Source organism: Plecotus auritus (assembly GCF_963455305.1).
Source record: "Plecotus auritus genome assembly, chromosome: 2".
Classification (NCBI taxonomy): domain Eukaryota; kingdom Metazoa; phylum Chordata; class Mammalia; order Chiroptera; family Vespertilionidae; genus Plecotus; species Plecotus auritus.
Genome location: NC_137771.1, coordinates 4,479,806 through 4,494,682, shown reverse-complemented (window position 1 = coordinate 4,494,682; position 14,877 = coordinate 4,479,806). Strand labels below are relative to the sequence as shown.

The 14,877-nt window shown below is 43.0% G+C and overlaps 1 protein-coding gene across 5 annotated transcripts in view; it reads left to right on the top strand.

The window, feature by feature from the left end:
- RERE (arginine-glutamic acid dipeptide repeats) overlaps window positions 1-14,877 on the top strand; it is a 400,567-nt gene that overhangs the window by 275,753 nt on the left and 109,937 nt on the right. For all 5 annotated transcript variants that reach the window (XM_080658269.1, XM_080658266.1, XM_080658268.1 and 2 more), the window contains 2 exons: window positions 6,647-6,771; window positions 8,022-8,121. In XM_080658269.1, the coding sequence (XP_080514395.1) occupies window positions 6,647-6,771; window positions 8,022-8,121 (225 nt within the window). The remainder of the gene's footprint in view (window positions 1-6,646; window positions 6,772-8,021; window positions 8,122-14,877) is intronic.

Sequence of the window (14,877 nt, the reverse complement as noted above, 5' to 3'; positions counted from 1 at the left end):
AAGAGTCAAGATGGTTGGGATACTTGTCATTCAGAAGCTTGTCATGTTGTGACCTCTGCCCTCTCATGTTTCTTTCCTTTCCCTGGGACTCTGGCGTCACGTTTGTCATCTCTGTCCTTGGTCTCTCTCTCAGTTAGGGTGCTGTGATGGGCAGGAGCAGAAAACTCTGGCCGACCTGGGCTCTTTATGGTCCCACATATCATCACACCCTGGGCAGGCAGGACCAGGCCCTGCTCCTCGGTGGCTGTGCTGGTGCTGGGCTGTCCCCTGCGGGCTGGGCTCCTCCTCGGGCTGGGAGCTGAATTTCACTGATCCTGAGATGCTCTTCGCTCCTGCACATCTCACCGTCTCTGACGGCCTTCATTGTGCATTCTGTGGTATAATTATAATTCAATGGGCAGCATTTCTCCTTTCTGGATGCACATAAAATAATAGTGGATCTCACAGGGAATGAAATGCAGCAAGTGTTGAGAGGAGGAAAGTGATCATCCTTCTCTTCTCCTTAGAAGCAAAGAAAATTCTCCCAGGTCTCCCTAGGTCCTCACATCTCATTGGCATGGATTGGGTCACGTGTCCATTTCTAAACCATGAGGGAAATAGGTTTAGCATGATTGTCATTAAGTTGGAATAGATGTTGGGGAGCTAGTCACTATGGCCCACACATACTAGAGACATGACATACAGGCAACTCCTTATAAGGACGTAGAGGTTTTAGTAATCTGACTAGTTAGTCATTTTTCTGTCTGGTTTTGAGTATTTCTTGTATGTCATTCATATTTTTTAAAAACCAATTTTAACTCTATAATGAGAAAGAAATTAATAAGAAGTAAAGAAGTATTAAAACCAAAACACAGAAACAATAGGGGCATCTAATTACTAGAAGAAACTTCTCATCCCAGAGCTAGGGTTTTCACTGAGACAGGCAGGAAGAAGCTCCTCTGGTGTCTGCCTTGTCAGGCATAGTGAGTCCTCACTTAACATGGTTGATAGGTTCTGCGACCACGTGGAAAGACATACCATGAAATCAAGTTTACCAGAGGCTGATGGAGCCACACGGGAGTTAAGTTCCTATGGCATCTCATCCATGTTATAATGAGATGACATTGAACGAAAGGACCTGCTGTATGCCCTTTTCTTGGTGTGGTCTCTTAAGTAGGGCTGACTACCATCTCTCCACTCTTATTTCCTGTGCCTTCAGGCCTGGGACTTCATTTTAACCAAGGGATCCAGGCCTAGCCTGGTACACTCGATTACATCTCCCTCTCTGCTCCCTCTTCCCGCTGTATTTCACACCTATTTTTTCTCCCTCCATGTGTTTCCAATATCTTGAGATCATTCTACTAGAGTTTTATTTTACAGATTTTTATCCTCCTACCATAGCAGAAAAAGTGATTTTTAATTTAGAGATGCTTAAATTCTTGGAAATGAACAGATTTACTATGCTTGGATTTTTGTATGCTTTCATTTAAAATCAGATATTATGTCAGATTTTAAATACATTCTGTATGGTTTATTTTCAAAAAAAATGTTTCGAAGCATCAAATATTAGAGGACCTTTTTATGAATTGGCAACATTTGCCTTCTTAAAATTTTTAACTTTTTTATTAAATAAACTATGAACACATGCAAAAATAGGGAACGATTAGTACAATAAACCTCCTTAATCCATATCACCGAGCTTTCACACATAGTATAGTAAAACTTACTTAATTTATGCTTTCACACCTCTCCCACCATTATTTTGAAATGAACCAGAACTGTATCCTTCACTTATAAATATCCTAAAGATACGAGCTCTTAAAAAACAAAAAAAAAACAAACCCAAAACAATCACAATATGTCACACCTAATAAAAATGAGCAGTTTCTTTTTTTATAAATGTTTTTTATTTATTTCAGAGAGGAAGGGAAAGGGAGAGATAGATAGAAACATCAATGATGAGAGAGAATCATTGATTGGCTGCCTCCTGCACACCCCACACTGGGGATTGAGCCCGCAACCCTGGCATGTGCCCTTAACGGGAATCGAACCATGACCTTCTGGTTCATAGGTTGACACTCAACCACTGAGCCACGCTGGCTGGGCAGAAATAATGAGCAATTTTTTAATATTCAAGTGTCCACTCTGTCCAGATTTCTGTAATTGCCTCTTTCTCTCTTCCTTTTTCTATTTGGATTATAGTTCAAATTGGAATCTAAATAAGGGTTGTGCATTGCAGCTGGTTGATATGCCTCATAAGTCTCTTTTAATTGATGTTTCTCATATTCTTCTCTCCCCTCTCAATGTATGTGTTGAAGAAGTGGAGAGTTTTACTCTGTAGGGTGTCCCATGGTCCGGATTTAGCTGGTTGAATCTTTGCGTGTCATTAAACTTGTGCCTTGTCCTTGGCATACTGAAAATCAGTAGTTAAGTCGAGAGGTTTGATCACATTCCGGTCTGGTACCCTCGCCTGGCAGGGATAGTTCAGGGTGGTGCTCTGTGCATCTACCAGGAGGCTCTTGTGTCTTTTAATGATGATTTGCAGCCTTTGCTTGTTGCTTAGACCCACTGTTTACTTAGGGATCTCAAAACTTCTTTGATTTATTTTATTTTATTTTTATTATTATTTTTTTTAATATATTTTATTGATTTTTTTTTACAGAGAGGAAGGGAGAGGGATAGAGAGTTAGAAACATCGATGAGAGAGAAACATCGATCAGCTGCCTCCTGCACGCCCCCTATTGGGGATGTGCCTGCAACCAAGGTACATGCCCTTGACCGGAATCGAACCCGGGACCCTTCAGTCCCCAGGCCGACACTCTATCCACTGAGCCAAACCAGCTAGGGCAAAACTTCTTTGATTTATTAGCTGACTACATGAAGCTTCCCCCTTAACTATTGATTCCCTGGTTCACATAGGAAAGGCACGATTAATGCTTGACTCTCCCTTCTGTTTACATTTTCATAATACGGAGTTGGTTCCCCATCATCTTCCAGCAGTAACCAGTAGATTTAAGATAGTTTATTATCTGCTAGTCAGTTGTAGTTATTCTTATTGGTGATCAAATCATTTATTTGGGGGATAGGTAGAAGCCTCTCCCTGTTGTCTTTTGTGTCCCTTTGACTCGGCCCCAGTGGACTTCGGTAGGTTCCTTTTATCGGGTATGCCGTGACTGTAATGTGTCATCTTGTACATTCTCTACCCTGGAGTGGAATTACACTTTCCTCATAGGAGCCCTCATTCTGTCAGTGGGAAGTGACCTTTTTCCACTGGCTGCCAGGGTGTTCATTGTGATTGGTTGGCTACTGTTTCCTGGCCTTTTTAGGGAACAGGTTAGGAAATAATGCTTTTGCTTTCATTTTCTTCTTAAAAAAAAAAAAAAGATTTTTCTTTATTGATGTCAGAGGGGAAGGGAGAGGGAGGGAGAGATAGAAACATCAGTGATGAGAGAGAATCATTGATTAGCTGCCTTCTGCATGTCCCATATTGGAAATTGAGTCAGCAACCCTGGCATATGCCCTGACTGGGAATTGTGACCTCCTGGTTCATAGGTCGATGCTCCATCACTGAGCCACACTGGCCAGCCATTTTCTTCTTTTTTAAAGATAAAATATACCGTGGCTTCTTTCTGATACTTCTAATTCAAATTCAGGTTTTTATATAGACCTTTTATTAATTTTGTTTTTCTTCCAAATCTGTATCTTTTTCTCATGTCTCAAATCTTATTTTTAAATGACATCAACAAAAATATTTGCTTTAATCCTGTAATACATATATAACAGCTCAGAACAACAGTAGTCACACTGACAAAAATAATATGATTGAACCGTCACCTTACTGTTAATTTTTTTGGCCTTAAAATATGTCCCACTAGGGCTGTATAGGCAAAATAATACGTTTTTAAATTACTTAAAATAGTTCCTGAAGAGGAACCAACTCAGTGCATAGTTAGGTGCATTTGTTTCACTTTGCTTTAGAGTTTTTAAGGGATTATTGTTTTTAAACTTAATTTTGTTTTTATAATTAGTAAAGTATTTACATGACTCCAAACTCAAACATATAAACAAAATATGTTCAAAAGTCTACCTTCTAACCCTGTCTCCTCCCCATGTTCCCTCCCTTCCTGATGGATAATTGTTTTTTTAATTTAAGGTTATGATTTCTTCTTATTTATATTCCTCCACCTTCTGTTCTTAGGAAAATGGTAGCACAGTATACACATCTGTACCCTCTTCTTCACCCTCCACCAAAGCAGCAGAGTCCCCCTCGTTTCCTCTTCCACTTCATGGAACCCCACTGAGCGGGCTTAACAGTTCCTTCTCCAGTCCCTATTGCTGGGTACTTGGGCTGCTTCCAGTCGTTTGCTATTACAAGTAATGCTGCAAGAAATAGCCTGTACATACAAATCTTTATATTTTTTGCCAGCATATCTTTGGTTTATATCCCTAGAAGGGGGCTGGCTGGCTTAGCGGGCAAGCGCATATGTAATTCTTAGAATATTACAAAATTTCCCTCCATAGAGATTGTACTATTTTGCATTCATATTAGCATAGCCTTGTATATTGTCACACTTTGAGCTTTATGTTAACCTGATAGATGAGAAATGGTATCTCACTGTCGTTAACTTATATTTCTCTTCTCAGCGAGGTAGACCATCTCTTCCTACCATTAAGGGCCACGGGCATTTCCTTTTTGTAAACTAATTATGTTTTCCAGCCCATTTTTCTCTAGAGGGGTTGGTCCTCCCCCACAAAGGTAGTACTTTTTAATTAATTTAACAAACAGTCATTGGAGAGCTACTCCACCAGATACTGTACCTGGTACTGGCAAAGCAGAGCTCAGTACAAATGGTAAAGATCTTTTGATAGGAATTTCTATTGTGTTTTAATTTTATTTCAATACAGTCACTGTATAGTAAGCAGTACTAATTACGGTACCCAGTTAAGTGTCGTGAGAGTTGCTCCTAAATTGAAGAAGAGCACCCCTGTCCGCAGAAAGCCGGTGCTCGGTACACGTGGAGAGATGTCACAGCCTGTGAAGCGCAGGCTGCGGCCTGGCGGCCTGCGAGCTGCATGGCCTGCTCCTGTGTTGTGGCGAACGTTGTTTTAAAAACTTGAATAACCAACATTTCACACGATAGTCAGGATTTTGGACTTTGGAAAAAATTGGACAGTGCGCAAATGCTGACTCTTGTCCCTGAATGGCAGCACTCCCAGGAGGGGGCAGCTCCCTCCGTTTCACCCTGGTTCCCCACTCGTACTGGCACGCCCAGTCCAGAGCCGCTGCCACAGGTGGCTTCGAGCACTTGCAGTGTAGCTAGTCCAGATTGGGATGTGGTTTATTTAATGTGGATGCTAGAATGTTTGAACTGAATTATGTGGCTCTCATTTTATTTCTATTGGACAGGATTGCCTTATTCTAAGCCTGCTTAATTCATTTAAATTTTTTGCCCGGATTCTGTGGAACTGGAGCTTTAAAACTGCAGCTCTTAGTTAAAAATATTAGACTAATGTGTCCATGTTCAACTTTTAAGAAAGTAAGAACATGTGTGTCTTACATATGGTTGACTTTTCATAGATCTTTTTTTTTTTTTAAATATATTTTATTGATTTTTTACAGAGGGGAAGGGAGAGGGATAGAGAGTTAGAAACATCGATGAGAGAGAAACATCGATCAGCTGCCTCCTGCACACCTCCTACTGGGGATGTGCCCGCAACCAAGGTACATGCCCTTGACCGGAATCGAACCTGGGACCATTCAGTCTGCAGGCTGACGCTCTATCCACTGAGCCAAACCAGTTAGGGCACTTTTCATAGATCTTTGATGGGTGCCATAGTACCTGTTTATTTTGCCCCAGCAGAGTGAGGAGGAGAAAATGCTCGAGGTGTTCGAGTCTCTACATTAGAGCTGACTTAGAATCTTGGTTGAGCACTGATGTTCAAATATTTATAAAATTTTTTTATTGTGCTTACGTACAACGAACTGTTTGTATATTCATGTATTCTGTTCAGTCTGCCGTGATAGTTCGTATCAAGACAGACATTTCTGTCATCTCAGAAAGTTCCTTCTTGCCCCTTCCCAAGCTGTCCTGTCCTGAAGCCACTGCTCATCTAATTTCTGCACCTCATGCAGCGCAGCTCTGCTTGTAATGGTAACTCCAATTCGGTGTCTTTTTTATGTTTACCGTGGCTCATATTGACTCTCTTGAGAAGAGCATTAATTTAATAGGATAGCTCATTTAATTTTTGAGCAAATACCCCAAGGTGAGATTTCATTATTTGTAGATGTCTCTTTGTAAACTTGTTATATTGGAAAGGCGGGTGTTTCTTCTTTCTTTATCGAGGCAGCACTGTAAGCTCCTGAGACATTTTTTGTTTTATTTATTTTTCACTCACGCGTGTCCATTTCTGTTTCAGCCTTTGGATCTGCCCTGGTTTAACTTGGACACTGTTTGCTGCCTAGAAAGTAGAGATTAAGCAGTCCGCTGTGAAACACCCTGTGTGAAATGATCCTGAAACGTGCTGCGGGCGGTTTCCGTGACGCAGGCTTTGCTGTTACTGCGGGAAGCCCGGAGCTGAGCGAGCTGCCGCAGCTGCGCCCAGGCCTGCCGGCCGGCAGCAGCCCTGTGAACGGCCTGGTTGTGACCCCTCCGTCCCTGTCTTACAGGCCAAGCTTCCCGACTTGCAGCCGTTCCCTTCTCCAGATGGTGACACTGTGACCCAGCAGGAGGAGCTGGTCTGGATGCCGGGAGTTAACGACTGTGACCTCCTCATGTACTTGAGGGCAGCAAGGTAAGAGGAGTTCTCTCCACCCTGCTTTCTGGATTAGGCAATCTGAATGGATTAATAGGCAATAAACTGCCGAAACCGGTTTGGCTCAGTGGATAGAGCGTCGGCCTGCGGACTGAAGGGTCCCGGGTTCGATTCCGGTCAAGGGCATGTACCTTGGTTGCGGGCACATCCCTAGTGGGGGGTGTGCAGGAGGCAGCTGATCGATGTTTCTCTCTCATCGATGTTTCTAGCTCTCTATCCCTCTCCCTTCCTCTCTGTAAAAAATATCAATAAAATATATATTAAAAAAAAAATAGGCAATAAACTTTCTCCTGTGCCCGGAATTTTATTTATATATTGGGCATCCTCTGGCTTCAGTTTTGTCACGCCCTCTGTAATCAGAGCCCCGTTTTACCATGATAAAGTCACTTTTTTCTTCCCCCGTTGGTCCCACAGCCGAGTTTGGAACTCTTCAGAAGGAAAACATCGAAAGCCATACATGCTATTGCCAACACTCCTCAATACAATGAGTAATTGGGTCATTCCATCCATCTTTAAATCCCATCACAGAGTGCTCAACTTCATGGCTGTTCATTGGTGCCAGGCCTAAACCCGCGTTGTCTGTGGCTTACCTATGTAAGAACTAGCTAACAAACAGGTGCCCAAGCTAGAAAAGAGACGTTTCAGTCTGTCCCTGACACTCGCAGTGCAGGCAGAGAGCCTTCCTTTGTCCGCAGTGATTTCGTGGATTCACTGCAGCAGCGCCTGGGCAACAGCCATGCTAACACAAGGCCAGGCAACTGCATTTCAGCCCCAGCGGCTTGGCGGTGAGCGGTGCCGTGCTGGAGGCTGCAGTGGCGATGAGGGTGCTGTGGCAGAGGGATGGCTTCTTATATCTCCTTTACTTTTAATTCACCTAAAAGTACTTGATGTATTGCATGGAAGGAATTAAGTAAAGTTTCAGAGGATTTAATTTTATGTTTTCTGGGGACTTTCCTTTCCAAAGAGTGTAATCTAGCTCATGGTTGTGGCATATAGTTTTAGATTATTCATGCTCTGAAAATTAAAATCTGAGGACTGATGAAGCATGGGCACAGCTGGGCATGAGTAAAAGGAACAATTTTCTTCCTAAGTGAATGAAGGTGAATGTATGGGACTAGGAACTCTGGCTTACCGTGCGTGCAATAATGGAATTTGGTCAGGGCTGGAAATGTGCTCTGCTAACGGAGGGTTACCATTCTGTACTGATGTTTCCCTTCCTGTCTTCCAAGGAGCATGGCGGCGTTTGCAGGCATGTGCGACGGAGGCTCCACAGAGGATGGCTGTGTTGCTGCTTCTCGGGATGACACCACTCTCAATGCCCTGAACACAGTGAGTCTTTGGAAGTTGCCCTGGGTGGGAAGAATGTTCTTCTTTCCTTGTGCTGGCTGTGGGGCATATGTGGTGAGCGTGGAACTGGGAGGAGCCTGGGATCTTAGGAGCGAGTACTGGGATTGAAAGATGAGCTGTGGTCTTGGCCATCGAACGCCACGGACCTCGGGCCAGTGATAGGGCATCTCCAGGTTCATGTGCCTGAGCTCCAGGACTGCGGTGAGCTCAGAGGAGAGCCTAGGGCTAGTGGTCAGACTTGACTGAGAGCTCACAGAGCTGAATGCTGTGCATAGATGGTCTTGCTTCCTCCTCACAATACCCCCTCTCCGGTATTGGGGTTGCCGTTGTAGACACGAGGAACTCGTTTAGAGCCATTAAGCCATGATCCGTGGTTACACGCTCTAGATTGGAACCCAGGGGCCATGCTGTCCCGTGGTCAGCCCCGGGTTTTGGGTCTGAGGCCCTGTATTCAAAGTGCATGGAAGCAATGGCGAAGCTAGACTTCTTAGAACACATTTGTTTTTTGTACGTTTGACTTTGGAACCATGTAAATATTCCACATGATTCTCACACAAAATTACGTTTTTTTTATTTTTTTTTTTATGTTCTTTATTATTTTTTTTTAATTGTTTGAAGTATTACAAATAGTAGTACATATATCTCATTTTTTTTCCCATTGACCTCCCCCCAGCCTCCCCTTCCCCCAGTACATGCCTTTACCTGCCCGCCCCCCCCAGTGTGTTTTATCCATTGGTTATGCTTATATGCATGTGCACAAGTCCTTCAGTTGATCTCTTATAGCCCCCCCCCCCCAAAATTACGTTTTAAAAATAGCCACCTGTGAAAAAGCCTAAAGTAGAACGTAGCACATGAGCCGACAGGTACTGAGGTGGTGGCACGGCATCTCACTGTGACGACTCGCCTGACTCAGCTCCGTCATGTGCGCAGCAGCTCAGGCAGGACCCGCTGCCGCCACCGGCGTGCCTCTTCAGACCAGTTCCTGTTTTGGGATCTTCCTTTGGACTTTAGGTGATACCCCACACAGCTGTTCGGGAAGCTTCATGTGTTTTAAAGTTTCCTGAGATAATTCTCTGTGTGCTCACTAATGTGAGATCATTAAATCTAACAAGGAGTAATGAATTTTTATGGATTTTTGGTACATTAAAAAACAGTCTAGATGGTCATGTATATATTTACATAGGATATTAGCATGAGGCTGGGAGCAACTCTTCTGATGATTAACTAAATGTAATTTAAGCACCTTTTTTTTGTTTTTCTTGAGCGGTCCCTGTAGTTAGAAGGGACTTAGGAGATCATCTGTTCCAATGTCTAGATAGATAAACATCCAAGGCTCAGAAATGCCTGATGACTTGTTGAACCCAAAAGGTTTAGAATGGAGGGTAAAAAATAACCCCGTTTTCCAATTTAGAGATCTTTCTACTATACAGCTTGGTTTTGTTGTTGTTGTTGTTAATCCTCACCTGGGGATATTTTTCCATTGAGTTTTTTAGAGAGAATAGAAGGAAGGGGGAGAGACACAGAGAGAGCAACATCAATGTGAGAGAGAGACATCTATTGATTGCCTCTCGCACGAGCCCTAACCAGGGCTGGGGTACATGCCCTTGACTGGAATCGAACCCGGGACCCTTCATTCCAAGGGCCAATGCTCTATCCACAGAGCCAAACTGGCGAGGGCATATATAGCTTGCTTTTAAGGAAGCATGTAGGTATCTGAATATACGGTATATGATGCATGATTTTTATTCCTGGTCTAATTGTGTTTCTGGGATATTACAAAACATTATGGTAGTTTCTTGTATGTTGGAGATTGAATTATCTTGCTTGGGATATGCTATGTCCTAAATAACTAAACAATTAAAAAATATTTTTATTGATTGCAGAGAGGAAGGGAGAGGGGGAGAAAGAGAGAGAGAGAGAGAGAGAGAGAGAGAGAGAGAGGGAGAGAAACATCAATGATGAGAGAGAATCATGGATCGGCTGCCTCCTGCACGCCTCACACTGGGGATCAGCCCACAACCTGGGCATGTGCCTTGACCAGGAATTGAACCGAAACCTCCTGGTTCATAGGTGGACGCTCAACCACTGAGCCATGCCGGCCAGGCTGAACGATCTTTTACATTCCCAAATACTTACTTTCTCACCTATTTGATACTTAGGGTTTTGTTTTTATAAAGAATCATTATTCTGAACATATAATGATAGAGCCAGAGGAACCTTGGAGATTATTCTATAAATGAGGAAACTGAGACTCAGAGATTGGTGATACTGCGAACAATGGCGATAAATGTCTGTGAATTCAAAATGCCCTGAAAATTGTATGTATGTTCAAAGTAACTCTTGGATATGAGCTTGTTGCCTGTTCAGTTTTTTTGTATAAAAGCATTATGAAAAAATTCTCCTTTCATTTTTATGCTGATCAGCTGAATTTTGAATAACGAAGATGTTGCCATTTTTAATTATGAATTTATCAGATTTATTCATGAATTTATCAGATTTATTCACTTTCTACTCCAAACCCTCTACAGTTTATGGAAAAACATTCTTCTACACAAAAGTAATTTGAGCTATTTTTGCCCCTGGTCCTTTGTATCAAGTTTCTTCTGCAGTTTTCTTAGTAATTGCCAGAGGGTTTTTGGTCTTAGGAGTTTTTATTTCTGTGAAACTGCCTTCCATCTTTTGAAATTCTTCTTGTCAAGAACCCTCCCGCCCTCCCATGGCTCAGGTGTCCTGAGTTATGCAATACAAATGCATTCAGCCACCACAGAAGAGCATTTTGTGCACATTTTGTGACAGGTACAAGGCTTGTACTTCATTGGTGTACTAGAGAGTTTTAGTTATAGGTACTTTCTTCATGGAAAAGTAGTGAATGGAAAAATCTTGTGAGAGGTTAATGTTTATTTTGACTTCCTTGGAGTAATGGAAGTTTTGAATTATGTCAAGTAATAAATTATAAAGATACATTGTCATGGGAGAAGTATTATTTTCTCAGAGTATAGTGTAGAATCAAAACACGGTTAGGCATTTATCAATTTAGAATAAACCTGTGTCTATTTCCTATTCCCCAGGACAATATAGAAATTTAAAATCTGTGAAAATGGCAGCATGGCCACATTAGAGTGTGTGCAACACCCAGTAGGACTGTTTGAATATAAGTGCATTTAAATACTCTATTTTTTAAACTGCAGTCACTAATTAAACATTTTTGAACTGTCAGTTCTTTATGACAAATGTAATTATATGGACCTATTTTTAAATATAAGCTCCTCTGGACCATTCATTTTGACTCCAGGTGTTTGGGGTTTGGGTGGTGGTTTTGTTTTATTCACATAGGAGATTTTTCGTGTGTAATTTTAAAACAACTTTCTGGGGTATAATTTACGTATACCAACTGCTCCATAAAGCCCACCATTTGAGGAGTTCTTCCAGAGGTTTACACCAAAGAAACTGACAGTGAGCAAGATACAAAACGTTTGCAACACCCCTGCTGGAGACTGGTAGCCTCCTGTCGGTTCCTGGGGGTTTTCTGTGTGCGCCCTCATGTCCTCTGCAGATGAAGACAGTTCCCTCTTTCTTTTTGGCTTTATTGCACTTGCTTGGACTCCAGTACAGTACTGAGCAGAAACGGTAAGAGTAGAGTCTTTGACTTCCTTTTAGTCTTAGGGAGAGAACAGTGTCATTCACTGTTGAGTACAGTGTAGGGTTTTTTCTTTTTTGTTATTGTTTTTAAATCAAATTGAGAATGTTCCCTTTTATATCTACGTTTATTGTGGTTTTTACCATCAATGGGTGTTGAATTTTGTCAGGTGTTATACTTTATTTTGTTAATTTGGTGGCTATATCTATTCATTTCAAATGTTAAACAAACTATGCATTCCTAGGATAAATCCTGCTTCGTTGTTATGTACTATTGGATTCAATTTGCTAGTATTTTGTTAAAAACTTACATTTGTGTTTATTGAGCTGTAATCTTTCTTTGTAGTATCTTTGTCTAGTTCTGACATCAGAGTAATTAACTTCAAAAAATTAGTTGGGAAGTATTTCCACCTCTTTTTTCTTCAAAAGTTTGGAAGGGATTGATGTTTTTCCTTTGTTGAGTGTTTGAAACATTTAACGGTGAAACCATCTGGGAATATGTTTTATGGGAAGTTTAGAATTACAAATAGACGTCAGCCTGTTTAGATTGTACGTTTATTCATGTGCCAGTTGGGTAATATGTTGATCTGTGTCTTTTAAATGTTTTGTCCATTTTATCTGAATTCTCAAATTGCTAAAAATTTGAATTTATTCCTATATTTTTGTTTTAATGTCTGTAGGATCTATAATTTTGACCTTTTTTCATTCCTGACATTGCTAATTTGTTTCCTCTTAATCTAAATAGATGTTTATCAACATTATTGATCTTGTCAGATAGCTACCATTTGGTTTCATTGATTTTTCTCTGTCTATTTTCTATCCCATTGATCTCTAGTCTTATTAGTATTTCTGTTCTATGGGGTGGTGGTGGGGGGGGTATTTTGATCAATTTCTCCCTAGCTTTCTAAAGTAGGATCTTAGATAACTGATTTATCACAAATTTTGATTTGTTCTTCATTTTCATTGTTAAAATATGAGACATTTTTATGTGATTTCTTCTTTTACCTTTGGATTGTTTAGAATTAAGTTGCTTAATTACCAGAAACTAGACATTCCTCTCCCCTTTTTCTTTCTCCTCCTCTTCTCTCTCTCTTTCTCTCTCTCTTCCTCCCTCCCCCCCCCCCCCCTCTCTCTCTCTCTCAATGTTACCGATTTCTGATTTAGCTCAGTTGTGGTCAGAAAGTGCCCAGTAAGATTTCAGTCTTTTGAAAGCTCTTGATGTGTGTTTCTTGGCTCTGCGTGCCATTGTCTGGTGAATGTCCCATGTGCACTGGTAACGGATGTATATTCTGCAGTCAATAGGTTTACTGTTCTACACTTGTGTTTGTTTAAAACGGTTGATATTATTATTTAAATATTTTGTACCCTACTGATTCTTTTATCTTGGCGTAATGTCAGTTACTGAGAGAGAGGCATTAAAGTCTTCAACTACCATTGTGGATTTGGTTATTTTTCCTTTTTGGTTCTGTTAGTTTTTGCTTCATATATTGGACCCTTGTATCATCAGGCACATCTGAACATTTATACTGTGTCTTTCTCCGTGTATTCTCCCTTTTACCTTTTTAGTGTGATTCTCTTTGTGTCTGGTAATACTCTCTGTCTTGAATCCATTTTGTCTGGCATTAATACAACTACTCTAGCGTTCTCACGCTTGTCTGCGTGGTGTATCTTCTTTCAGGTTCTTATTATGAAAATTGCTTTTTCTATTAATTTAAAGCAGCGGTCACCAATCTTTTGGACCTCATGGACCACCGGTTGGCGACCGCTGATTGAAAGTACATCTCTTGTGTACTTTAGTTCTTTACTTGTTTCTTGCTTTCTTATCCAGTCTGGCAAGCTCTCTTTTGTTTACAGTGTTTAGTCCATTTTAATTTAATGCAGATGATTCGCAGGTTGTATAAACGTTGAGCCACATGTACACATTCTTAATAACAGAGTCCTCATTGGAGAACACAGAACACAGAAATAGTTAATATGTAAATACTAGAGGCCCGGTGCATGATATTCGTGCACTGGAGGCCTTAGGCCTGGCCAGCGATCAAGTGTGAGTGTCGGGCGTGGAAAGGCAGGTCCTAGCTGACCTCTGGGCACTGGGCAGCACCTGGGCGGCCGGGCCCCTCGTACCCCTCCGCCTGAGTCACAGCACCTGAGTCTCCACGCAGAGATGCGGTAAGCACAGCCGGAAGCAGCGGGTCGGGGCGCAGCATGGGCCTCAGGCCGCCCAGCGGCGCCACACGGAAGCCGGGCAGGCAGCACGCTCTATCCCGGCCGGCCTAGCGGACTGGCTCCTGCGTGAACCCACGGGGAGCCCAACCAGCCCCTGCGGTCCTGGCAGCTGCGCCCGGCTCACCTGGAAGAGGCCGCATGGGTGCAGGGCGGGCTCCTTGCGGGCACCCGGCACCTGAGTGTGGGGGCTTCCCGGGCGCACTCACGAGCCCTGGCATCCCAGGGGAGGCTAGCAAGGGGAGTGACAATGAGCTTGGCGGACACCCCGCATTCTCACCCCACCTCCGTCCCCGTCACCCCCGCCCCAGGTAGCCAGTAAGAAGTCGCAGCCCCCCGCCCGGGGAACCACGGTAGGTTGGTCGCCACCACTCACCCCCAGTTCCCCGTCCCAGCCCGGGGCCCGGTCCCGATCAGGCAATCAGGGCCTGTCGGCCGCTGGTCACCATCTGTATGACAATCGGTCAGGGACAGGCCCCCCGCCCGGCTCCCTCAGCGCCTGGGAGCCGGGAGGCAGCCCTGCCCCTCACCGCCACTGGTCACCATCTGTGGGGTGATTGGGCCCTGGCTCACACCCACCTTGGTCTGGTGCCACCTGCTCACCTGCTCCACCATCCTGCCAGGACGCCGAGGTCCCGCCCTCGTCAGGGCCCACCTCCACTGCTGCCCGCTGCCAGTGCCGCATCGCCAACGCCTGCAATGTTCCGCGCCGCCCCCTCGTGGGCAGTGCATGTCATAATGAGCAGTCGAACTCCCGGTTGAACAATTTGCATATTAGGCTTTTATGATATAGGGTCTTATGTTTACCTTTGGTCTAGTGGTGAACTTGCACAATAGTTAGGTACATAGTTGTGCTTTATTGGTTCATTCGTGTTAAAA